Raw genomic sequence first — 26,207 nt, 5'->3', positions numbered from 1 at the left:
AAAACCATTGCAATGCAACAGAAAAATGCCGAGAAATTTCTTGTTCACAAATGACACTTTCTGTGTTTAGCTCAAAATGGCAAAAGGCTACGGAGTTGATTGGAAACAAATGCGATGGCCGAGTTCCCGACTTGGCAGAAAACATGAAATATACTTTCCGCGTGATCGCCGTAAATAAGGGTGGTATGAGTAAACCCAGTGAGCCTAGTGATCCAGTAGTCACTAAAGATAGAAATGGTAAGATTTTACAAGACTTATACAGTAGGACCCTAAATACAATAAAACAGTTGAAGACTGAACAATTATGTAAACAATACAATCTAGTAAAAGATATAAATTGGCAAATTAAATGGTTAGCCAACGTAGACCAAATGAGTACCGATCCCTATAGTATACAGTTATTTATACTTTATATCGTTTGAGTTAACACCACCGTACCGTGTAAGAACTAACATAATTCAATTTTTCTACTATATAGGAACTAACTTATCTAAAAAATAACCGTTTAGAAACTTACGTTCGCCGAATTACACCACTACTATTACGCTTACTATGTAATAATCTAACCTTTTACAATAATTAGAAACCCTACTGCTCAACTCTAAATACAACAAAATATTATTTACTTATTGTTAATTTCAACAAAACCAAATCAGTGGATGTCTAATATTCGAGATATTTTATGAATTATAAGAAAACAAAACAAAATATGGTGTACAGCCTCAAAGTGACATTATTATGGTTTTAATCGGTTGAGCCTATTTGACTGAATTGTTTGTAAAAATAAAAACATTTAAAATAAAATTTCATTAACGTTATTTTTATGGTTTTTTTTTGCTATTTAACGCATTTTGCATTGTCTCGTTACAGTGCCACCTGTTATCGATAGAAGTACGTTAAAAAATTTAACGTTGAAGGCTGGACAACACGTGAAAATTGATGTGAAAATCAGTGGAGAACCGCCTCCAACTAAAGTGTGGTATCATAACAAAGCGCGCTTAGATAGCAAAGATAACTTTAACGTGGAATACGAGGATTATCGGACTAAAGTATCAATATCTGTGGCGGATAGGTCTCACACCGGGTCGTATGTGATCAAAGCGGAAAACGATTCCGGCAAAGACGAAGCCACATTCGATATCACAGTGTTAGGTATGACATTTTTGTTAAGTGCACGAAAATTCGTAATGTATAGTTCGTATAAAAAAATTGAACTATAAAATTATATATTATGCTTTAAATAATGAAGTTTGTTTACATTCTATGTACAGACAAACCAGGAAAACCGGAGGGACCAATAAAAATATCAGATGTGCACAAAGAAGGATGTACGTTGAAATGGAACCCACCGGAAGATGATGGCGGAGTGCCGCTCAGTCATTACGTTGTAGAAAAAATGGACGCCGAAACCGGTATGTTTGCTGAAGAAACCGAATATCTACGATATTTTTATTTTAATTATTTTGTTCTCTTATAGGTCGTTGGGTACCGGCCGGAAGAAGCAAAGAACCAAACCTAACTGTGTCAAATTTGATACCTGGTCAAGAGTATACGTTCCGAGTATCTGCGGTCAACTCCGAGGGCGAATCTGAACCATTAACTGCCGATCACTCGATTATTGCCAAAAATCCGTTCGGTAAGCCATTCTTAGAAAGCACGTTACTTGATTTGTGCTTTATTCATTTCTATTTTTATTCATTCAGACGAACCAAACGCACCCACTGCACCGAAAATTACCGACTGGGACAAAGATTTTGTCGACTTAGAGTGGGAACCGCCCATCAACGACGGTGGAGCCCCCATTACTGGTTACGTAATCGAGAAACGAGAAAAAGGAACGTCACGCTGGATGAAAGCAGGCGAGAACAAAGAACCTGTGACCAAAGGACGAGCCGAGGACTTGGAAGAAGGAGTAGAGTATGAATTTAGAGTGAGGGCAGTAAATAAGGCCGGACAAGGAGACCCAAGTCCGCCGAGCGCATCCATAGTGCCCAAACCAAGAAAATGTACGTTTAAAGTAAATTTTACATTTGCATTATATATTTCATGCCATTTTTTTTTAGTGGCCCCAAAAATTGATCGTCGCAATCTCAAATCACTAACCATCCGTGAAGGTGAGCCAATATCTTTCGATGTAAAAGTCTCCGGAGAACCGGCGCCTGACGTTGAATGGAGATTCAACAACTCAAAGATTCGTACAAACAGTATTTACCAAATCGATAACGTGCCTTACAATACCAAGTTTTATCACGCTAATCCCACGAGAAGCGATACGGGAGTTTACAAGATTATTGCTACTAATAAATACGGAGAAGATGAGGAAGAAGTGGAAGTCACTGTTCTCGGTGAGTACAGCGAATTTAAACAAATATCACAAAAGCGTATTAATTTATTATACTTGTCATATTATTCTCAGCTAAGCCCAGCAAGCCCGAAGGTCCGTTAGAAGTGTCAGACGTAAATAAAGACGGATGCACATTGAAGTGGAAAAAACCAAAGGACGACGGTGGAGAACCGTTGGAAGGCTACTTGGTGGAGAAATTCGATCCTGAGAACGGAATATGGTTACCAGTAGGACGCACAAAAGACCCAGAAATGCAAGTTAATGGTCTTATTCCGGGACATGAATATAAATTCCGCGTCAAGGCTCTTAACGGTCAAGGCGAGTCGGAACCCCTTGAAACCTCATCTACCATCGTTGCCAAAGACCCGTTCAGTAAGTATCTCATTTCCAATTGTTGAAACAGACCATTTTATTCAATTTTTTTTTTATTTTAGCAAATCCTGAAACACCTGGTGCTCCAGAAATCAATGATTGGAGTCAAAACCACGCTGAACTAATATGGAAAAAACCGTTTAGCGATGGCGGAACTCCGATCACTCATTATATAATTGAAAAAAAAGATAAATACAGGTACTATACTTTTAAACGAAACTATACGAAATTGTTTAACGATTAAACATTTTATTTTAGTCCTGTATGGGAAAAAGCTGGAGAAACAATCAATGAAGAACCACGGGGAACTGTTAACGGATTAGTCGAAGGAAACGAGTACCAGTTCCGAGTTGTTGCTGTGAACAAAGCTGGTCAAAGTGAACCGAGCAAACCATGTGCAAACTTCATTGCGAAACCCCGATTCTGTGAGTACACATTATGAACATAACATATTATGATTAAGATGTTTATGAAAAAAAAATTTTTTTCAGTGGCTCCACATATTGATCGACGTAACTTGCAGGATGTAAAAATATCGGCAGGGTCGTCCTTAAAGTTAGATGCAGTAATTACTGGTGAACCGCCACCACATGTCGACTGGAGATGCGGAGCCATGCCGTTAAGGTAAATGTGACAAATAAAAATTGTGGTTAATAAATGAAGAAAATAATTTAACGATACGTTTTTTTGTAGATCCGAACCACACGTCCACCTAGAAATAGTGGATTATTATACAAAACTAGTAATTCGTCCTGTAAATCGGGCTAATAGCGGACAATACACGGTTTCGGCAATAAACAGTTCTGGCAAAGACACTGCTACCATTAACGTTGTAGTAACTGACAAACCAACTCCACCAATTGGACCTCTTCAAGTTTCCGACGTACACAAAGACGGTTGCCAACTAAACTGGAAGAGACCAGAAGACGACGGTGGTACTCCTATCGAGTACTATTTGGTAGAGAAATTCGATGTGCAGAAAGGTAGTTGGATACCGTGTGGTCGGTCCCCTGATACTGGTAAATATTCCAAAGAATCAACAGCAGAATCCCCATTAACAAAAGTATACTTTAACTCGATCTGTGTAGCACTTGCGGTGAACAGCTTGACGCCGGGTAAGGAGTACAAATTCCGCGTGACGGCAGTCAATGCAGAAGGTGAATCTGAGCCGTTAGTAGCAACAGAATCGATTATCGCTAAAAATCCTTACGGTAAACTACAGTTACATTTCACTAGTAAATGATAATTTAAAAATAATATATTTACACCAATTTTTTTTTTATATCAGATGAACCCGGTAAACCGGGCAATTTGGAAGTGACAGATTGGGACAAGAACTTTGTCGATCTTAAATGGATACCACCAAAGGATGACGGTGGTTCACCCATTACGGGATACGTAGTGGAGGTGAAAGACAAATCTGGAACGTGGGAGAAAGCTCTTACGGTGCCGGCTGGCCTAACTACGTGCACGATTCCTAGCCTAATGGAAGGCGAACCGTATCAGTTCCAAGTGAGAGCCGTAAACGCTGCTGGGCCTGGAGAGGCAAGTGATCCGACCCAAACTATCGTTACCAAACCACGTAACTTAGCCCCTCATATTGACCGCACAAACCTGAACGATATCAAAATTAAAGCAGGACAAACCATAAGTTTCGATATCAAAGTGAGTAAACTCAATAATATATCAGAATAGTATTGTAATTGTTTTATTTATCCATTTAGGTTACTGGCGAACCTGTTCCGAAAACCAGATGGGTTAAAAATCATAGGGACATTCGGACGGGCGATGGGGTTAAACAAACGCATGTAGACTACAATACCAAACTGATAATTCGTAATGCTACCCGAGAAGACTCTGGAACTTATACTCTAACAGCTGAAAACATAAACGGAAAAGATACCGCATACGCTGAAGTAACTGTTCTCGGTGAGGAAAAATCTTCAACATTTTCTCCACTTCATTGGAAAACATTGACCCCTAGCCCTAAAACATATCCCAGTTAAAATTATATTTATAAAATAAAAACGTGTCAGTCACTTAAACATATTATTTTGCAGACAAACCCAGCCCACCAGAAGGTCCATTAAAGGTGTCCGACGTAACCGCAGAAGGTTGCAAACTCGCGTGGAAACCACCGGAAGACAACGGCGGTCAACCTATTGAGAACTATATCGTAGAAAAAATGGACGAAGCCACAGGACGTTGGGTGCCTGCTGGAGAGACCGATGGACCAGAAACAAACTTTGACATTAAAGATTTAATACCTGGACACAAATACAAGTTTAGAGTAAAGGCTGTAAACAAACAAGGCAAATCGGATCCGTTGACTGCTAACCAAAGCATTGAAGCTAAAAACCCATTCGGTAACATTTTATTAATAGATAATTTATTGTACAATTTAAAATTCGTAACGACTACTTCACTTAAATCATTTTACTTACTATTTCAATGCTGAAATATGATTTAAGATGCACCTAGTCGTCCGTCAAACCCTGTTGTCAAAGATTTCGATAGTGATTTCGTTGAGCTTGAATGGGACAAACCAAAATCTGATGGAGGATCACCAATCACAGGCTACATCATTGAAAAGAAGGACAAATACAGGTAAAAAATTATTTGTTATTTGTAAAAACTAATTTAAGCGTACATAAGTACATTGTCATTAATAGTGTTGTAACGGTTTTTAATCCTTATAATAGCCCTAATTGGGTCAAAGCGGCTGAAGTAGTCGAAGACAAAAATAGTGGAATTGTACCCGGTTTAACAGAAGGCAACCAATACGAATTCAGAGTACGCGCAGTAAATAAAGCAGGTCCAGGAGAACCGAGTGAAGCGACTCCGACTCACACGGCAAGACTTAAAAAACGTAAGCTAAAATTTATAAAAAATGAATGATTTCTATTAACGGATATCGTTCTGACGAGATATGCACGTTTGAACAAATGAATTTTTTCAGTGGCTCCCCATATTGATCGAAACACTCTTACGGATATCAAAGTTCGGGCTGGAAACATGTTCGAATTCGACGTTAAAGTTTCTGGAGAGCCTCCCCCAACAAAAGAATGGTCGCTCAAGGGAGACGTGCTGCTAAAAACAGACAACATAAGTATAAGCAACCAAGACTATTCGACAAAACTGAAAGTACTTGATGCCAAACGATCAGACGACGGAATCTACATTTTGGTGGCCAGAAATATTCACGGAATGGATAAGGCTCAAGTCAAAGTAACCGTAATCGGTACGTTGTGAACAAATAAATGTGTTTTTAAAATACACTGTAGTATACACTGCTAAATGTTAAATCGTTACGTAGATGTACCACAACCACCAGAGGGACCACTACATCCTACTGACGTGACAAAGAACTCATGTGTTCTCAAATGGAATCCACCAAAGGACGACGGTGGATCGGAAATAACGCATTACACGGTTGAAAAAATGGACGCTGACACTGCTAGATGGGTCCCGGTAGGAGAAGCTGTTGGAACTTCATTAAGGTATATTCCTGAATAAAATTTTGGTATAAAATATTTACGACACTTGACGGTTACTGACGACGTTATCAATACTTCAGAGCCGACCACTTGATTGAAGGACACAACTACAACTTTAGAGTAAGGGCTGTCAATAAAATTGGTGAATCCTTACCACTAAACACGTTCGATGGTATAACTGCTAAAGACCCGTATGAAAAACCGGACAAACCGGGCACGCCAGTAGCCACGGGTAAGTTATTTTTAGTTGTACTTACATTTTTTTGACATTTCACAAATCTTTCGATTTAAACAGATTGGGGCAAGAGCTTTGTCGACCTTGAATGGACACCACCAAAGAAAGATGGTGGATCTGAAATAACGCAATACGTCATTGAGAAACGAGAAAAATACGGGTAAATAAATAATATAATTTGTGTATACCTACGTTTACCTTACGTCCACTCGACTATGGTCCGACTCTTACATGAGATGGCGACAGTTCATGATTGAGTATCAATAATCGATTTAATAACTTAATTGTTTCTCTCTCAGTTAAAGTTTGATTTTAAAAAAATGTAATTGTTTAATGTAGCTGATGTCTTTAATGTAGTTAACAGTGCTTTAAACACACTGAATATTAAACCGACTCTTTATTGTTTTACTCTCGTAGACCATGGGAGAAAGCCGCTACTGTGAACGGAAAGAAGACCAAGGCTTCGATACCAGATTTAAGCGAAGGTCATGAATACGAGTTCCGAGTTATTGCCGTTAACAAAGGTGGCCCCGGTGAACCCAGTGAGCCATCAGCCGTTATCACGTGTAAACCAAAATTCTGTAAGTCAATGTGACATTTTCTTGTGAATTTTTTTTTGTTATCATACCGATTTTCTTGTTTTATTTAGTGGAACCGGTTATTGACTCGACATTCTTACCTGACCTCATCGTACGGGCCGGTAACAAAATCAATTACACCGTTCCAATCGAAGCGGCTCCTAGACCATCGGTCAAATGGAGCATCAATGAATTGCAAGTGACCAATAATCCCAGGATTGACATTCAAATTTACAACGCTCAGGTCATATTCGAAATACCGTTCTCGCAACGCAGTGACACCGGACGATACACGTTAACGTTGGAAAACGATTTGGGAAAATGTTCAGCGTCTGCTAATGTCACCGTACTTGGTAATTATTTACTACACAACAATTGTCAACTGAAAATATTAACAATGTTTTATTTTGTTCTTAGACCGTCCGTCACCACCTGTAGGTCCATTGGATGTCTCCAACGTTAGGAAAGACGGATGTCGTCTGACGTGGAAACAACCGGTCGATGACGGTGGAGCACCAATTTTGCATTACGTCATCGAAAAAATGGACATTTCCAGAGGTACTTGGTCAGACGCCGGAATGACGACTTCATTATTCCACGACGTGATCAGATTGATCCACAAGCGAGAATACTTATTTAGGGTGAAAGCCGTAAATAATATCGGCGAGTCGGATGTACTCGAAACTGACAAATCTACAATAGCTCGTAACGAATTCGGTAGGTGGTTAAACTACAGTTATATAATTAAAACCCTAATAATTTGTAAGAAATCTAATGATTATTTATTTTTTATTTATACCTTCACATTCATTCTTCAATTTTAACCAGCTGAAAAACATCCTAAACTTTTAGAATTCATCATTTATTTGTTTTATGCTTCTAATAAAAATCTAATTTACTTTCGCGTATTACTCCTATTATGTTACCGTTTTAGATGAACCAGAAGCACCAGAAAAGCCAGTTGTTACGGATTGGGATGAGAACTTCGTCGAACTCCAATGGGAAAAGCCAAAGAATGACGGTGGCAGCCCCGTTACAGACTACGTAGTACAGAAAAAAGAAAAGGGTAGTCCGTATTGGGTTAATGCTCTTACGGTGCCAGGCAGGGAAACTAAGGTACGGGTAACCGTTGTTGTGATAGTTTGGTTTATTCGATTATACGGTGTTGATGGTTTTGTTGCAGGCCACCGTTCCCGATTTGTTCAAGGGACAAGAATACGAATTCAGAATTATTGCTAACAACAAGGCTGGCCCTAGTCCGCCTAGTGATCCATCCGATCCAGTTATCGTTAAGCACAGACATTGTAAGCAGTTTTTTGTCAGTACATTATCTAACACTTGATTAATAATACTATAATTATACTTTTTAGTGAAACCCAAAATTAAGACGCCGCTAAAGGACCTGTTTATAAGAGCCGGTACAGTGTTACACGTCGACATTGATTTCGTCGGCGAACCGCCTCCAGATGTAACATGGACGCTTAATGGTTCAGAACTTAAACCAGATAACCGAACTACAATCACGTCCATTGGTTATCATACGATCATGAACAGAGTGAATTCAAAACGATCAGATTCTGGAGTTTATAACCTACTGTTGAAAAACGATTCTGGTACTGATGAAGGGTCGTTTAACGTTACCGTTTTGGGTAAGATTATTCAAAATAATTAACTTCAAACCCTTGTTTTATTTACAATATTTTTGTGAACAGATCGGCCAGGACCGCCCGATGGACCCTTGGCCTACGAAGATATTACCGCCGGCTCGGTTACTTTGTCTTGGAAACCTCCAAAAGACAATGGCGGAAGTGAACTGACGTACGCAATTATTTAGCTTAATAATTCCAAACGTTTTATATTTAACTCAAGTTGTTTGTTACAGAGCTTACGTAATTGAAAAACGAGATCTAACACATGGTGGTGGATGGGTACCGGCTGTAACATACATTAACCCAGCATTCACACATGCTACCGTGCCAAGATTGATTGAAGGCACCCGGTATGAGTTCAGAGTTCGCGCAGAAAATTTACAAGGAATGTCCGAACCACTCACAACACTTGAACCGATCATCGCTAAGAACCAATTCGGTTAGTTGAGCCACGCCGAACTTTTAGTCAGTTTTCGGGCAAATTTTAAACACAACAAATTGTTTTATGTGTAGACGTTCCTGGTAAACCAAGCAAGCCTGAAGCATTAGATGTCGACCAAGAGCACATCAAAATCGTTTGGACTGCTCCAATGAGCAACGGAGGTTCGCCAATTGTTGGATACGATGTGGAAAGAAGGGAACGCTCTTCGGCCGGCCGGTGGGCTAAGATAACCAGGTCTCCGGTTAAGGTAATTGTATCTAAAAATATTATTTTACAAGCTCGTATTAATTATGAATTTTCACGCTCTTTATAGCAAACCGAATACGACGACACTCACGTGCACGAAGGCAAACAATACGAATACCGTGTTAGTGCTGTGAACGCCGCCGGTTCTGGAAAGCCTAGTGACATTTCCGATGTTTACACGGCAAAACTAACCAGAGAAAAACCAAAATTGCACTTGGACGCTTTAATGGGTGGTCGGTTGAAGGTAAGAGCCGGTGAACCGATCAACATAAGCATACCTATATCAGGTGCACCGACACCCAACATTGAATGGACCATAAACGGCGAAACACCACCCGTGACTAACCGTATACTCGTGAGTGCCTTCTGATTTGTTTATAATCTATTATACGATTTTCGACTGTAACGAGTTTTGTAATCGTTAGTCCGTAACCGGAAGCAACTTGACCAAATTAAGAGTGGACAATTCGACGCGCAAAGATGCTGGAAAGTACACAGTGACGGCTTCCAACTCGTCCGGTAAAGACTCGGCAGACATATACGTTTCAGTAGTCAGCTGTCCCACAGCACCCCAAGGACCATTGCACTACGCTGGAACAACGCATGACTCAGTCACGTTGGCTTGGAGAGCTCCTGAAGACGATGGTGGTAATGACGTTACAGGTATTGCAATCTTGTACTTGTCTACAAATAACATATGAATTATGTGTACAAATAATAAGTATCTAAAGAAATACCTCATGGAATAAAATCGGGGTAACGTTTTACAGGATATGTCGTTGAAATATCCGAATTTGGGACAGACAGTTGGAAACCAATACCCGGATTTTGTCCTAATACTACATTTACAGCGAAGGGTCTACATGAAGGAAAACGTTATGTATTCAGAGTGCGAGCAGAAAATATGTATGGTTTGTCAGAACCACTAGAAGGTCTTCCCGTTGTCGCCAAAAGTCCATTTGATCCACCCGACGCTCCTGGACAACCAGAAGTCACTCATTATACTCCGAACAGCTGTAGTTTCTGCTGGACACCACCTTTAAATAACGGTGGAAGACCAATAACAGGTAAAAATAAGTGCATTCACTCAATAATGAGTATTATTCTATACGTCAATATTTTTTTCTATAGGTTACATTGTTCAAAAACGTGAAAGAGGTGGCGACTGGGTGAAGTGCAACAATTTCCCTACTTCGAACACTAGTTTTACTGCTCAAGACCTAAGAGAAGGTAATCGCTACGAGTTCCGTGTGATGGCAGTCAACGAAGCCGGTACCGGCAAACCTAGCAAACCCAGCAATCCTATGACGGCTAAAGAACAAAAGAGTAAACATTACTTTTGCTTTATTATTCCTATAACACAACTATTAACGGAATTACTTTGCTTCTGCAGAAGTACCAGAAGCTCCCGAGGCTCCAAAACCAGACAGAATCACGAAAGATAGCGTTGTACTATCGTGGCGTCCACCAAGGTTTGACGGAGGGGCAAAAATCAAAGAGTACGTGTTGGAACAGAAAAATAAGGGGGATTCCAATTGGAAGGAAGTAGACTGCCCTACGATTTACTCCACTTTATGCACGGTAATACACTATTTTACTTTTTAAATGCACTGACCGTCGTCTGAACTTAAATTTTATTTTAGGTCGGAAACTTAAAAGAAGGTGACGAATATCAATGGCGAGTAATGGCCGTGAATGAAGAAGGCAGGTCAAAACCTAGCAGGCCTAGCGTCAACGTTCTCGTTGAAGAGCAAGCCAACAAACCCTGCTTGGATTTGTCGAGCGTTAGAGATATCACGGTGAAGGCCGGAGAAGATTTCTCAATACATATACCGTACGTTGGATTCCCTAAGCCTACCGCCGTTTGGTTTAACAACGATCAGAACATAGACGATAGCGATTCTAGAGTACACTCTCAAGTAAATATTTTAAGTTCAAAATCGTCTAAATATTAATTTTAAAACCAAATATATTTTATCTTTTATTTTATTTCTTTATAGTTGACCGACAACTCCGTTAGCTTAGTAATTAAAAATTCTAAGCGAACAGACGCGGGTCAATACAGATTGCAACTTCGCAACCAGTCCGGATTTGATACGGCCACTCTGCACGTAAAAGTCTTAGACAGACCACAACCACCAGAACACTTGTACGCCGACGAATTGAATGGTGATTCATTGACCTTGTTCTGGCGTCCACCTGCGGACAATGGAGGAGCAGCAATTTCCAACTACATTGTTGAAAAGAAAGAATTAAATTCTACTACTTGGCAAAAGGTAAAATTACCTGTTTAATAGAAAAAATTGTTTTCATGTTTATTTAAACTATCTTTTCAGGTAAGTAATTATGTTGCATCACAACAGTGCAAAGTACGAAACCTTATTGTGGGAAAAACTTATCAATTCCGCGTAATGGCTGAAAATAAATATGGAGTATCTGAGCCGGCGATCACCACTGATCCAGTAACTGCTAGACATCCATTTGGTAATTTCATTCTATTAGTTTTATACTACCGAACATTTTTTTAACTAAGCTTGTATTTTATAGACGTACCCGGAGCCCCAGGAGCGCCAAGAGGCATTGATACTTCAGAAGATTCGATTACAATACAATGGACGAAACCCCGAAACGATGGCGGATCACCGGTTACTGGGTACATGGTGGAGAAACGCCTTATCAGTGATGATAAGTGGACTAAAGCTTCTCATGCTATAATCCTTGACACAACATTGAAGTAATACATACATTTATTTGGTTCAACCAGCATTACTCAAAACATTATTTTTAACTAAATTTGTTGTGAACAGAGTACACAACTTGATTGAAAATCACGAATACGAGTTCAGAGTTGCAGCATTGAACGCAGCTGGTCAAGGTCCATGGAGTTCATCTTCAGATGCGATTAGATGTTGTGCACCAGCGTGTAAGTTTATTATATAATTCTTACTTTTTTTCAAATAATTTTCATTTGTATATGCTAACTATATTTAATATTTCCTTATAGCTGCGCCAAAGATAACTAGTGATCTGAGCATCAGAGACATGACAGTAATAGCCGGTGAAGAATTTACAATTACCGTTCCGTTTACTGGAAGCCCATTGCCGAAACCGGTATGGAGCATAAACGGAGAAGAGATCATATCTGATTCGAGGATTAAATTTGAGACATCACCTACAGAAACTGTTTTCAAAAATAAATGTGCTAAGAGAAAAACTGACACTGGTAGTTACACAATACATTTGATCAATAATATCGGTGCTGATTCTGCATCGTGTAAAGTACTTGTAGTCGGTAAGTATTAATAAAGTTAAAATCATAAATTTGTTGATTCAATTAAACAGTTAACTTTCAAATGTGTATTTCTTCGTTGTTTCGAATAGATAAACCATTACCACCGCAAGGACCACTTGAGGTATCCGACTTGACGCCAGAAGCTTGCTTGTTGTCTTGGAAACCACCATTGGATGACGGAGGCTCACCAATCACTAACTACATTGTAGAAAAGTACGAAGTTTCTTCAGGAGTAAGTTTGCCATTTTTTTACCATCGTACTCGTATAACTTGTTACCACGTAATATGTTCATGACGGTACGATTGATTTTACACAGCTATGGTCAAAACTCAGCAGTTTCGTCCGACCATGCCATTATGACGTTATAGGTCTAGAACCTAATAGGAAGTACAACTTCCGAGTCAGAGCCGAAAATCAGTACGGCGTGTCTGAACCGATCGAAATGGACTCCGTGATCACGGCAAAGTTCCCATTCACCGTGCCCGATCCACCTGGTCATCCACAAGTACTGGAATCTGACGAAATCAAGGCCACGTTAACGTGGGAACGACCTGTGCACGACGGTGGAGCCAAGATCCAGGGTTACAAGGTTGAATACAAGGACTTAACTGAAGGTGGCAACTGGAGGACGGCTAACGATTACGTAGTAAAGGAACCGCTATACGTCGTACACAATCTGTTAAATGAGCACGACTACGAGTTCCGTGTGTTGGCCAAGAACGCTGCTGGATTTAGCAAACCTTCGGTGCCTACGTCTACGTTCCGTCTAAAGGGCAAAGCCAAGCCACCTTCCAAACCGGGCACGCCTATTGTGCTCAAGGTGGGTAGAACTTATGCCGACCTTAAGTGGGAACCACCCCTATCAGATGGCGGTAGCAAGATAACCGGATACTTGATCGAAAAACGGCAGGTAGGCAGCAGTGCCGTGTGGGTTAAGTGCAATGATTATTCTATATTTGACTGCAATTTCACTGCGATGAACCTCGTGGAAGGCGCTGACTACGAGTTCAGAGTGTACGCTCTAAACGCGGTTGGCAAAAGCGAACCTAGTTCGTGCACTACTCCTGTAAAGATTTGGGAATTCGAGGGTGGCGAGAAACCCGATTTCATAGTTCCGCTGACGAACAAAGTGGTTCAATATAGCAAACCAATTACGTTAAAATGCGAAGCCGTCGGCAAACCTACGCCAAGCGCTAAATGGTTAAAAAACGGCCGAGAAATCGCATCTGGAAGTCGGTACAAGTGTGAGTCGATCAACGGTGTTTTTAAATTACACTTCCCTGAAGTTTCCGAAATCGACGATGGTGACTACACTTGTCAAGCCTACAATTCTGTTGGATTCGTTACGACATCTTCTCGCGTTAAAATAGGACGTGAGTTATAAAAATAAATCCTTTTTTGTAACTGATACTAATTACATAATTGGTTTTTGTGTTATTAGACCCACCTAAAATCGAACGTATGCCAAATGAGATCAACGTTCCCGAGGGCCAAAACACCAAAATCAAAGTATTCTACAGTGGCGACCCGTTGGAAGACGTTGATTTGGAAAAGAATGGAACTGTTGTGCCAGAAAGCGACCGCATTAAATCGACAATTTTCGACGATTATGTTATTATATTCTTGAAGGAGGTAAAAAAGAACGATGCTGCTAATTATACTGTAACTCTTAAAAACCCCAGTGGTAATGCTTCGGGGACATTTACCGTCAACATATCAGGTAATTACATACTTATAAAAATTATTAACCTCTTGAATCATATGGTCACATATGATGCCTCCATTAATATGTCAATAATTAAAGACATTGTGTATTTATCTTACTGCTTATATTTATAAATGTTTTTCTGCTTTAAATTACAAAAATTTCCTTATATAAAATTTTTACTTTATTACATAAAAAATAAACAAATCAGATCAATAAAACTTACATTGAGAGATAAAATTTAGATTAGACATTTAATTTTAATTAAATTTCAAAAAAAATGTTTGTTAATCATTGTTATTAGGATTACCGGGACCCCCGATCGGACCTCTGGCCGTATCTGAAGTTACCAAACACACATGTGCACTTTCATGGCACGCGCCTAAATTTGACGGAGGCTTAAAGATCACAAACTACATTGTAGAACGTAGAGACATCAACTCCAACCATTGGATATGCATTTCGACCACGTGCAAAGACACCAACTTCCTCGTTCAAGGCTTAACCGAAGGAAATGAATACGTGTTTAGGGTAATCGCTGTCAACGATAACGGACTCAGTCCTCCGTTAGAAGGAGTTAATCCAATCAAAGCCAAATCGCCATATGGTATAATTTATTTTATTTTATTTTTAAAGAATGTTATTTTGACATGTTTGCACTTTTAAAATAGATAAGCCATCGCCGCCAGGAATTCCCACCGTTACCGAAATTGGCGGAGACTTTGTCAACCTTAGCTGGGACAGACCATTGGACGATGGAGGTTCGAGAATTCAGGGATATCTGATCGATAAAAAGGAAATCGACTCCGAAACATGGCAGAGAGTGAACGCATCACTTTGCGCTCCCACCCAGATAAACATTTCAAATCTAATAGAAGGCCGACAATACATGTTCCGCGTGTTCGCCCAAAACGAAGCCGGACTAAGTTTGCCCAGTCAAGCTTCTAACACCGTAACGATCAAAGATCCATTGAGTAAGGATTAAAACGTGATTACACTACGATAACATGTTTATACTGATATCTAATTTTCTTCTAAAGCCGCTCAACCACCAGAAATTGTCAAACCACTGCGTAAGATTCAAGCTGTTCAAAATCAAAACGCTCAATTCCAATGCGTTATCACTGGTGTACCTAAGCCCACAATTACTTGGTAAGTATTTAATATTCTATCTTGTGTGCAATTCTTGAATTAACTTATAGTTTTGTCTTGGATTTTATACTGCAGTATTTATTACCATGTTTTCTGTTTCGTTTTATTTTTCGTATTCAATTTTGATTTATGGTTTTTAATTATAGGTACAAAGGTGCTCGAGAAATTACTCCCAGTGCTCGTCACCACATGTTCCATGAAGGAGACACCTACACTCTTATCATTAACGGAGTCTATGGTGCGGACTCTGATGAGTACGTGTGCAGAGCAAGTAATAAGGGTGGTATAAAATCAACTCGTGGAGAACTATTGATAATGAGTGAGTAGATGTTTCTACCTATATATTTTTAATTGAAAAAACAGGTATTATTAATGGAGCATATTGGGCAAATATAAAATAAAGAAGAGTTTCTACTACTTCTAGGGGAAACGATTTTTTATATTTTTTAAATTGTTGTCAAGTTTTAGTACTTTATCTAAAAAACATTCCATACAAATTTAGAAAATAATTTCACTTTTTTTTAAAAAGTAATAGCACCTTATGGTTTTAAGTTGAAAGATATTATGTAACATTTTTGGCGTTCAATACTTAATATTGAAGGAATGGGTTCTACGGGTTGGAAGATATCGTAGTCCAAACAAAAATATATATTAACACATTATTATAAAAAAACTGATTTATTTTTATTTTTTAGCACCACCGAAACTGAACGTTCCACCGAGGTTTAGAGACACTGCGTTCTTTGACAAAGGTGAAAACGTCGTTATAAAAATACCTTTCACCGGATTTCCCAAGCCAAAAATCACTTGGTACCGTGAAAACGAGGTGATCGAATCGGGAAGTCATTTCGCCGTAGAAGTGTCAGAAAGACACGCAATATTAACTATAAGAGACGTAAGCAAGTATGACACTTCACCGTACCGCGTTCTAGCAGAGAACGACTTGGGCGTGGACAGTGCAATCATCAAGATACAAATTAGTGGTGGGTAAAACAAAGCATTATTGTGTTTTTTAGTCACAAAAGTGTATGAGGCCTTCTCAGTTATCATCTTTTCCTCTGCAGTTATCGTCACTAACAACTTTTTGTGTCTTCATTATGTTCAATTTAATTATTCACTCGAATATGTCCTCCTCGCTTTCTTATCACAATGATCTATTTTCTAAACATTTTTGTTATTTCATTTTACTCGCTTCGTGTAATTTCATACCATCTCATTGGGCTTTGAATTCCTTCTTATATATTCGATTTCCATTATAGAGCTTCATTTATCAATAGTTTCGTCACGACTTATGTGTTTTATTTATCTAGACCACCCCGATCCACCGACCAATTTATCTATCGAGGACATTGGCCAAGACTCCCTGGTGCTAAGCTGGTCACCTCCAATGTGGGATGGTGGATCCAACATCACCAATTATCTAATAGAAAAACGCGAGATTCCAATGAGCAGTTGGATACGTGTGGGCAACACGCGATTCACTTCGACTGCTGTGACCGGTTTGAGCCCCGGACACGAATATGAGTTTAGGGTGTACGCAGAAAACGTGTACGGCAGGAGCAAACCTAGCGACGTATCAATCATGATCAGAACCAAAGAGTTGTTGAAGAAACCGCCGAAAACTCAACGCTACGAAAGTAAATACAACTTTTCTTAATACGTATAATTTAGTAATAAAACATTTGTTGAGAAAAACTTGATAGTCAATATTTGTGTACTACGCCTAATGATAATTTCAATTATGTTCTAGTCGATGAAAATGGCAAAAAAGTACGAGGCAAAGCCGACGGACATATTAAAGACTACGATCAATATGGTAAGTAGTGGATATATTGTATACTCTCAATAAAACTATGTTCTATGGATAATGTTACGGTCTGTTGTTTCCACAGTGTTCGATATTTATTCGAAGTACATACCACAGCCAGTAGATATAAAATCGCAGTCCGTCTACGACGACTATGACATCTTAGAGGAAATCGGTACTGGAGCTTTCGGCGTGGTGCATCGGTGCCGCGAACGCAAAACGGGCAACATATTTGCCGCCAAGTTCATACCTATAGCACACAACGTAGAAAGAGAACTCATCAGGCGCGAGATCGACATCATGAATCAACTACACCATCCCAAGTTGATCAATCTGCACGATGCATTTGAGGACGAGGACGAGATGGTTTTGATTTATGAATTGTAAGTGGTGTGCGCCTTCCAAATACCTAATGTAAAATTAGTACTTAGTGAAAAAGACCTACTAAAACTTGACATACCCAATTGCGCAAAACAAGTATTTTATTTTTATTTCCAATTGTCTAATCGATTTTGATTAGCAAGAAACCACGTTTTAAAACACACGTTCGTTTACTATAAGCTCTGAGTTTGGATTTAAGCGAAATAACGCTATTTTTTTTTTTACTAGTTTGTCCGGCGGTGAGCTATTTGAGAGAATTACTTCAGAGGGATATAGCATGTCTGAGGCGGAAGTAATTAACTACATGAGACAGATATGCGAAGCCATTAAACATATGCACGAGAAAAATATCATTCACTTGGATATCAAGCCCGAAAACATTATGTGCCAGACCAAGAGGAGTTCAAACGTGAAATTAATCGACTTTGGTTTAGCCACCAAATTGGACCCCAACGAAATTGTCAAAATATCCACAGGAACGGCAGAGTTTGCTGCACCCGAAATCGTTGAGAGGGAACCTGTGGGCTTCTACACGGATATGTGGGCCTGCGGTGTGCTTGCATACGTTCTGTAAGTATTCTGTGCATTTAATTGTAATTCATTAACTTCGAGATAAAGAATACATACGATTTGATTATTCAATGGCCTATAATAAAAATATGAATAACTAAGTAAAAGCCTCTTTAGTCTATTGGTGTTTATCAAATGAGGCACGACCGTTTGGAAGCATTTTGACATAAAAATGTCGTTTTTTCAGCCTAAGTGGTTTGTCTCCATTTGCCGGCGAAAATGATGTGGAAACGCTGAAAAACGTCAAGGCGTGCGATTGGGACTTTGACGAAGAGACGTTCGCCCATATTTCCGGCGAAGGAAAGGATTTCATAAGACGACTTTTGATTAAAAACAAAGAGTTAGTTATAATATGTATTCCTTTTATTGATAATTTATCTAAACGTTTTCTAATCTTATATGGTATTTGAATCGGTTCAGAAAGAGAATGACCGCCCACGAGTGTCTGATGCATCCGTGGTTGATGGGAGACCATTCAGACCGAACCAGTATCATCGATAAATCCAACTACATCAAGATGCGAGACCAGATCCGACAGAAGTATAAGGACTGGGATTCATACGCCCTTCCGCTGGGTAGAATCGCCGAGTACAGCGCACTCAGGAAACTTATGGTGGAGAAATACAAAATATTCGAGACCTCATTTGGTGAGTCTACTAGGAATATTTACACAATGGTCACTTTGTTAAGTTTTTGTTAAATCATATTGTGTTTGTTAATTGCATCAGACCGACGACAAGCTGCGCCTCGTTTCGTCATCAAACCGCAGAGCGCTTTCTGTTACGAAGGACAAAGTGTAAAGTTCACGTGCCGCGTAATCGCCGTCGCCCAGCCCACACTGTCGTGGTACCACAACAATGACGAGCTAAGACAAAGCGTCAAATTTATGAAACGATACGCCGGAGACGATTACACGTTCATCATCAACAGAGTGAAATTGGACGACAGAGGCGAATACATAATCAGAGCAGAAAACACTTACGGATACAGAGAAGAAGTTGTGTTCCTCAACGTACAACGTGCGTGTGCTCATAAAATCACGATTTTTATTAATTTATACATTTTACAATTTTATTCTTAACTTTAATTTAATCTATTATTACAGCCATGCCCAAAGCAGCTCCGACTTACAGGCCAGAAGTGACACAAGTCAGGAGACGCGAACCACTAACTCAAACGTATTACATAGAAGAGAAAGAGAGCGCGCCAAACTTCACGTTCTTGTTACGTCCTCGTGTTATACAAATACATCAAACTTGCAAATTGCTGTGCTGTCTCAGTGGAGCGCCCATACCGACCGTAAGTGTATTTACAACACGAGTTCTCGATTATACTTATAATATAAATTTCTACTTGAACCCATCTGCATGGTGAGTGGGACATACCTTTTTTAAAAGCCATTGGTCATAGAAGTAAAATTACTAAACAAAAACCAACGAGTCTATCATTAGAGTTAGAGGAAAGAAGCAATTAGTTTTATTTGTATTTTTATTTTTATTTTTAACTACCAGTTAACAGGCTTAATTTACAGTCATCAAATCAAAAACTGTGGTCAGAAAATTAACAAGAACGGATATTTTTTTCTCTCTTTAAAATAAAACAGTTTTAATAAGGTTCTTTGCAATTACCTTGGCGTTTGTAACAAGAGTTTTCTCGGATTCAGACGTGGAAGGCCTCTGTGGATTTGATTTAACTTTTAATATATCGAACGATTGTTTAGATACAATGGTACAAGGGGTCGAAAGAACTGTCGAAACGCGAGTATACCATCACGCACACGGACGGAGTAATCACATTGGAAATACTAGACTGCAAACCGGAAGATTCGGGAAAATACCGCTGTGTGGCCATTAACAAGCACGGCACCGACGAAACCAGCTGTGTAGTGATCGTAGAAGGTACCCCAGGCCGCTTTTGCAATTAATTTTCAATTGAAATGTACAAGAATATACATATTCTGTTGAGGCTGTATGCCGAGTTTTGTCCCTACACCTATTTAATACATAGAAAACCAGTATTTAATTCCCAATGCACACTCTTGTACGCTTACAATATCATATTACGAGTATATTGAGTGATATTTACTCACGGATTAAACACATTGTTTTATTGTTATATTAACACCTCATTTTAGTATGTACACATTTACAAGTCGAAATAAAATGTATTTTCGCTTTAACAAAAATAAAAAATGAACGTTCTAAAGCAATCCTTTCAACATTGTATATCCTATAATCGCCTGTCTATAACAGCATGCTACCTGGCTCCCCGAATGAGCTCATATCAGGAGGGAGGAGGGTAAGCCAAAAATTATTTTTAGTGACCAGAACGGATTTCTGACAAGCAAGTCTTAACCACTAAGCATTGGACGGTTTTAGTAATTAAGACCGACTCACTCCAGAGACCCGATGCCGACCAACTTAAGTTCGTTAAACACCCTGACTTCGTTCACCGAAACTCAACATGTTCTATTCCCATGCTAATAACCTACACCAATAATTAAGTCATTTGATGCATAATATATTATGGTACTGACTTTTAACAGTAGCGTGGTCCAATATAACAAAATCAATGTTTTTCGAAAATACAATTGTATAAACAATTAAAATATATGAGTTTGGTCTAACAGCATTATTTTGCTTACAAGTTTTACTAACATCACTGTAAAAACAAAACTTAATTTAATTAGCCCAAAAATAATTATCTGAGAAAGACTTTTAGTGATTTACTCTCTAAAACAAACATTGTATTAAAAAATAGCTGTTACGATAAATAACTGTTTTAAACAATGAAAAATGTCTTAAAATGATTTTTGACTTTGGTTCATAATTCATGGTAAGTATAGTACAAGGGGGAAAATGCTAAGTCACTTTTTATTTTTTCTTATTGTAAACATTTAATTACTAAATGAGTCCCTATAAGAAGACATAAATTTTGACTACTTTTTTTAAGTACTTCAAAATTGTTTTTAAGTGTTCGTTTCTTAGCATATAATCTTAGATACTCGTTTATAAATCTTAACAACAAGCTGCATATTTTTAATTATAAAAAAGTCATCTCCTAACTTTTATCCTGTGTTGTTATAAAACCAATATGGCTAATTTTATATATTTTAAACTATAGTTCAATAGGTACGTATTAAGTAAGGTAAGGTATATAAATCTCGCTTACCAAATTACCTAAAAGCAAAAATTATTGACATTTATTCTATAAAAAAATTAACAATTTATCACTTAAATAAATTCGATAAGTCAAATAATTGACTATAAAGGATTATTTTCAAACACTTAAAAAATATATATTAATATATGAATATAATATACATATATATTAAAAAATATATATGTTTTAATAAAAGACCAGCTGGCAACTAGCTATTGGTTGTAAATATCTTATTTATCATAGTTCAATTAATATTTTTATTTAACTAACAATACTACCAATTTCATAAAAATGGTTTAACTTTAACTTCATATTAACATCGATTGGCCTGTTCAAACAATTTAAGATTGTTATTTACATCATTTGATTACTCCATTTATTGTTGTTACTGTTAATCCGATCTTGCACACAATGTATCCGTAACACGTATGGCTATTTATCTAATAAACTTCTATTCTACTGTTATTTTCAATAGGTAGCGACCAAACTCAAGAACAGGCCGAATTATCGCATAGCTTACTTCATTCAGGAGGTACGGTACACATAATAGATATAGAAATACGGTTGTTCGCCGATCGAACCCATCTGCCGGCCACGTGACCTGGCGTTGGGAACTACGCATTAGTTTCTTTTCCAAAGTGTATAATATAGTAAAACCCGTGTTTTTTATTTTTTATTTGTATACATCAACAGACCGCAGGTATCATCAACAAAACCACCGGGACCCGCCAAAAGTGATCACCACTCGTACGGCCATCACGTCCAACGTACACGGCGACAGTTCAGTATCTTCAAACAAAACGGTCGCCACAAACGTGTCAACTAAGATTAGCGACACGGTAGGTCTGGGCGCAGTGGTTTTTACAATCAATGTATTCGCAATGGTGTTAACGTTTAATTTCATTTTTTTTTTTTACAGACCTTTAGTTCTTCGGACAGAAAGAGCATTAAAAAATATGGTAACAAATTGGACGCCGTCGGCAGTCCCTCAAGATCGCGCAGTTCAACCAAAGAATTAAGATGTAATTATCACTTGCATGTTTATTGGTATAAAACTTTTTGTTGTGATTTTCAACAACTTTTCTGGAATTTATATGTTCGCAGTATCGCCGGACGAAGCCATGTGTCCACCGGACTTCTCGAGTCGCCTGGCCGACACGACGGTTAACGACGGTCAGTCTTTGGAGCTTGTTTGCAAAGTAACCGGTGACCCCGAGCCGCAAATCACTTGGCTCAAAAACGGAAAGGTATAAGAAAAAAAAATCATCAATTTTTTGTAACTTTTTGGTTTACATGAATTAAATTGTTGTTTTTATTTTTCATAGACCATCAGTTCGTCGAACGTTCTGGACTTAAAGTATCGAAACAGAGTGGCCACGTTGAAAATCAACGAAGTATTCCCCGAAGACGCCGGAGAGTACGTTTGCAAAGCGACCAACTCTTTGGGTACCAAAGAAACGTCTTGTAAACTAACAATTAAAGGTTTGTATGACAGTAATAGCGATTTCACTAACGGTGTCGATTTACTACACCCTAACCGTGATCTTATCCGATAACACTTCAAAAAAATTTAGCAAAATACTTTTCTGACCTATTGTTTATCGCCCAAGTGAAATCCTTCTGAATGTTTCTATCCACCTCATTTCTACCTACTGTACACTTTTTTCTATCTTTGTTCCTAGTACCCAAACCATTTACTCTCCGGTCTACCTAACCTAACAGATCGCATGCCTTACTAATTAATTATCTTGTAATGTTGCAATGTGCACAAGCAACCTCAGCTCATCTCTTGGTTTTGTTCTCAAATTGCTACTCTCAAATTAATTCACTCTACACAACTAACATTATCAATTTAGCTACAAGTAATTAGCCTCACATCTCTCAAACCCAGTGTCCGTTGTTCATTGCATACATCATTGGTAATATTACTAACGATTAAAGTTTTATAAAAATATTACTTTTGTCTCCAATCACTAAATTTCGAGCTTCAAAATATTAATTCAAATAATTTGCGATTTGATAGCCAACTTCACTAATTGTTTTACAGCTGTAGAAATATCGAACAGTAAAAACAAAACCGATTCTCCACCAGTGGTCGTCAGCCATTTGACCTCGGCAGTGGTGACCGACGGCGACGGTATAACACTACAATGCCAGATCATCGGTAACTTTCTTTTACAATTCAATACTGTTGTACAAAGACAATATTATTGTTTCGACTCACTGAAAATGACTTTATTATCTAGGATCAAATAAATTCGACGTGGTTTGGCTGCACAACTACAAAGAGATAAAGCCCAGCAAAGATTTTGAGTATGGCAACGTAGCCAACGTTTACACTCTCAAGATTGCCGAGGTCTTCCCCGAAGACTCTGGCACTTACACTTGCGAGGCGTTCAACGACGCCGGGGAGGCATTTAGTAGTTGCACGATTGTCGTTCTAAGTAAGTGGAAACAGAAATAAAAGTTTCATCACAATCACTCATCGTGTCAAACCTTGTTTACAGCGCCCAACGAAAAACCCAAGGGAATCACGTTCGACAAGTTCCCGAAATCGGTTACCGCCCAAGAAAAAGAAAGTATCGAAGTAGATTGCGTTATCGAAGGAAAACTTGACGAAGGTAAATAGCTGTTGATGGACAATTCCTATAAGAAAATAGTTTTTAAACAACAGTCGCATAAAATGCTACAATGATGGTTGAGTTTCCTTAGGAATCTAATATTTCAACTAGGATCCCAAGTTCTATACAAAATTACAATTTTAATTTCTATACGGTACACTTAAGTTTCACATAGCACCTAGATAGAAGCTACTCTGTTATAGTAAAATTCTGTTATTTTATTATTTTGTGCAAGCTCAAATCTTTGCAGGGCTGACAAACGTGAATCAATTTACAAATTATTGTATAAAGATAATCATATATTTTTTTACAATACATAAAAAAATTGATTTCAATACGTTCCAAATAAAACATAAGCAACCTCTAGAAAACTATGAATTCGTACAACATTTGTTTAATAAATATTTAATTTTAAACTCCAATAAATATACTAATTTAAGGCGACCGCGAGCGTCCATTGAAGGGGTAGAAGTTCGAACTATTTCCCGGTATTAAACGCCAATAATTATTGAATAATATCTAGTAATACATACGGCCGTCTTGGTTGCTTTGTCCACATATTATTTGACATGCAGATGTTGGAAATATATGCGACTCATTCCCTTCGAGAGTCGTTGTTTTGCATTCGTCTTAACCGTGCCGATCATGTTTGTTATTCAGTTGTTTGGTACAAAGACGGTGTGCCCATCGGCGACGACTCTACTATCTATCAGACGACAAATGCCGGCAACAAGTACAAAATCAAAATCCTTAGAGCCGGACCCGACGACATCGGCCAGTACGTAGTCGAAGCTAAAAATGCATCAGGCGAGCACGTTGCAGCAGCGTTCTCCGTCAACTTATCCGTTTTGTCCGACTAACCATTCAAGCGTGCAATACTAGTTACTACAGTATGTATGTACATATATATATATATGGACTGTATTGAAATTCAGAATATTTATTTTTTAAATGTACCATTCTAGTGGAACAATAATTAAAATCAAAACAATCTCAAATTTCCAGTTGTGACTGCAGACCACCGCGCATATAATATTATAATAATAAGTTAATTCGACGTGTCATCGTGTTAAGTAATTTTAAATGTATATTACACTAATTGTGTATGTATAGCGAACGTTATTTTACGTTTAGAATATAACACAGTTAATAATTGTAATATTTTAAGTTATAATTATTTATTTTCTTCGCGTTTTAGATACCAGAATTATCACTGTATTCGAATAACATCGTGTTTAACATATTATTTTGATTACATGACAAAATAACTTGTATCTCATAAGTGTATAGTCATTATTTTGTTTTTGCTTTTTGAAACTAATTTATATCTACAATCAATTTTTTTAAATAAAAAAAAAAAAAATACTTATCAAACTCACACTTAAACGAGGTACAATTTATTGGTAGCTCAACAAATTAGATTTAAGCAAGGTTTGTTAAAGTTATATCACCGACTAATGTATGTTTGTTTGAATGATTTATATCCACTGTTATTAAACATATGTCAGATGCCCATTTCATCCCTTCTTATTTGTATCGAATATTATTTATTGTTGTTTATTTATTCTATAAATTAATTTAAATCTACCTATAGAACTCCGCTTAATCAGGAGATTTTTCTGCAGCTATTAACTTTATTAATTCGTTAAGTTATGTTGCAACATAAGAATTTATTTGTTAGTTTTTAATCGTTTAATGTGCTCTATTTATTTTAGGTTATATTAATTAATAATAACGTGTTCATCAATTCAAACAACCTTGTAATTTTTGTTTGCCTTGGTTATTGCACTAGTCACTACGAAATCAAACATCGCGTAGTTAGTGTATTGTTCCAACTTCCATTAAACAGTTCATTAATCTATCAATACAAATCAAAACTAACTTGTCGCCTGCTGATTGTAAGAATTTATTTTCAACGTTCACGGTTTTAGTTATTGTGGTTAGTACATACTACACAGGGGAGCATAGCTTCAATTTCCGGGCGTACCTAAACATTAAGAATTGTTAATTGTTAAATAATCCATGTTTACTGTGAACATTGAATGTGTTTAGTGTAAAAACTGATTTAAGATACTTATAATAGGTAAATGAACAAAAAAAAACCTTAGTTTAATAATAATCTAAGCTAAAACGAAGGGCCTGCCTGTATTTAC

General features: G+C 37.9%; 1 protein-coding gene across 26 annotated transcripts in view; it reads left to right on the top strand.

The window, feature by feature from the left end:
- The window catches only part of LOC126844212 (twitchin), a 72,270-nt gene extending 46,488 nt beyond the window's left edge, over nt 1–25,782 (top strand). For 19 of the 26 annotated variants that reach the window (XM_050582184.1, XM_050582183.1, XM_050582194.1 and 16 more), the window contains 68 exons: nt 71–237; nt 871–1,152; nt 1,272–1,412; nt 1,478–1,636; nt 1,704–2,006; nt 2,064–2,345; nt 2,417–2,716; nt 2,779–2,914; nt 2,975–3,141; nt 3,208–3,340; nt 3,410–3,735; nt 3,805–3,927; nt 4,005–4,381; nt 4,441–4,645; nt 4,777–5,082; nt 5,188–5,323; nt 5,419–5,585; nt 5,676–5,957; nt 6,033–6,216; nt 6,294–6,445; nt 6,509–6,608; nt 6,866–7,029; nt 7,098–7,379; nt 7,444–7,743; nt 7,961–8,142; nt 8,210–8,330; nt 8,397–8,675; nt 8,739–8,844; nt 8,909–9,114; nt 9,189–9,364; nt 9,431–9,718; nt 9,789–10,026; nt 10,134–10,430; nt 10,495–10,689; nt 10,757–10,944; nt 11,007–11,282; nt 11,364–11,639; nt 11,700–11,847; nt 11,911–12,097; nt 12,171–12,286; nt 12,368–12,655; nt 12,745–12,887; nt 12,973–14,029; nt 14,098–14,376; nt 14,666–14,968; nt 15,033–15,335; nt 15,402–15,513; nt 15,660–15,832; nt 16,209–16,496; nt 16,824–17,150; nt 17,264–17,329; nt 17,406–17,703; nt 17,930–18,271; nt 18,459–18,611; nt 18,692–18,918; nt 19,000–19,290; nt 19,377–19,570; nt 19,992–20,169; nt 21,909–21,965; nt 22,127–22,272; nt 22,353–22,455; nt 22,538–22,680; nt 22,759–22,915; nt 23,481–23,597; nt 23,680–23,877; nt 23,941–24,054; nt 24,715–24,948; nt 25,020–25,782. In XM_050582184.1, coding sequence (XP_050438141.1) covers nt 71–237; nt 871–1,152; nt 1,272–1,412; nt 1,478–1,636; nt 1,704–2,006; nt 2,064–2,345; nt 2,417–2,716; nt 2,779–2,914; nt 2,975–3,141; nt 3,208–3,340; nt 3,410–3,735; nt 3,805–3,927; nt 4,005–4,381; nt 4,441–4,645; nt 4,777–5,082; nt 5,188–5,323; nt 5,419–5,585; nt 5,676–5,957; nt 6,033–6,216; nt 6,294–6,445; nt 6,509–6,608; nt 6,866–7,029; nt 7,098–7,379; nt 7,444–7,743; nt 7,961–8,142; nt 8,210–8,330; nt 8,397–8,675; nt 8,739–8,844; nt 8,909–9,114; nt 9,189–9,364; nt 9,431–9,718; nt 9,789–10,026; nt 10,134–10,430; nt 10,495–10,689; nt 10,757–10,944; nt 11,007–11,282; nt 11,364–11,639; nt 11,700–11,847; nt 11,911–12,097; nt 12,171–12,286; nt 12,368–12,655; nt 12,745–12,887; nt 12,973–14,029; nt 14,098–14,376; nt 14,666–14,968; nt 15,033–15,335; nt 15,402–15,513; nt 15,660–15,832; nt 16,209–16,496; nt 16,824–17,150; nt 17,264–17,329; nt 17,406–17,703; nt 17,930–18,271; nt 18,459–18,611; nt 18,692–18,918; nt 19,000–19,290; nt 19,377–19,570; nt 19,992–20,169; nt 21,909–21,965; nt 22,127–22,272; nt 22,353–22,455; nt 22,538–22,680; nt 22,759–22,915; nt 23,481–23,597; nt 23,680–23,877; nt 23,941–24,054; nt 24,715–24,914 — 14,710 coding nt within the window. In that variant the 3' untranslated portion in view covers nt 24,915–24,948; nt 25,020–25,782. The remainder of the gene's footprint in view (nt 1–70; nt 238–870; nt 1,153–1,271; nt 1,413–1,477; nt 1,637–1,703; nt 2,007–2,063; nt 2,346–2,416; nt 2,717–2,778; nt 2,915–2,974; nt 3,142–3,207; nt 3,341–3,409; nt 3,736–3,804; nt 3,928–4,004; nt 4,382–4,440; nt 4,646–4,776; nt 5,083–5,187; nt 5,324–5,418; nt 5,586–5,675; nt 5,958–6,032; nt 6,217–6,293; nt 6,446–6,508; nt 6,609–6,865; nt 7,030–7,097; nt 7,380–7,443; nt 7,744–7,960; nt 8,143–8,209; nt 8,331–8,396; nt 8,676–8,738; nt 8,845–8,908; nt 9,115–9,188; nt 9,365–9,430; nt 9,719–9,788; nt 10,027–10,133; nt 10,431–10,494; nt 10,690–10,756; nt 10,945–11,006; nt 11,283–11,363; nt 11,640–11,699; nt 11,848–11,910; nt 12,098–12,170; nt 12,287–12,367; nt 12,656–12,744; nt 12,888–12,972; nt 14,030–14,097; nt 14,377–14,665; nt 14,969–15,032; nt 15,336–15,401; nt 15,514–15,659; nt 15,833–16,208; nt 16,497–16,823; nt 17,151–17,263; nt 17,330–17,405; nt 17,704–17,929; nt 18,272–18,458; nt 18,612–18,691; nt 18,919–18,999; nt 19,291–19,376; nt 19,571–19,991; nt 20,170–21,908; nt 21,966–22,126; nt 22,273–22,352; nt 22,456–22,537; nt 22,681–22,758; nt 22,916–23,480; nt 23,598–23,679; nt 23,878–23,940; nt 24,055–24,714; nt 24,949–25,019) is intronic. The other 7 variants (XM_050582206.1, XM_050582205.1, XM_050582208.1 and 4 more) reach the window with 2 other exon arrangements.
- Nucleotides 25,783–26,207: the final 425 nt, after the last annotated feature.

Source organism: Adelges cooleyi, unplaced genomic scaffold, assembly GCF_023614345.1.
Source record: "Adelges cooleyi isolate 19-005CV unplaced genomic scaffold, UGA_ACOO_1.1 ACOO_flye_CR_arks_rails_tigmint_CR_PRNA_651, whole genome shotgun sequence".
NCBI classification, from domain to species: Eukaryota; Metazoa; Arthropoda; class Insecta; order Hemiptera; family Adelgidae; genus Adelges; species Adelges cooleyi.
Note: the sequence above shows the minus strand (reverse complement) of the source record. Positions and strands in the feature narration are given on the sequence as shown.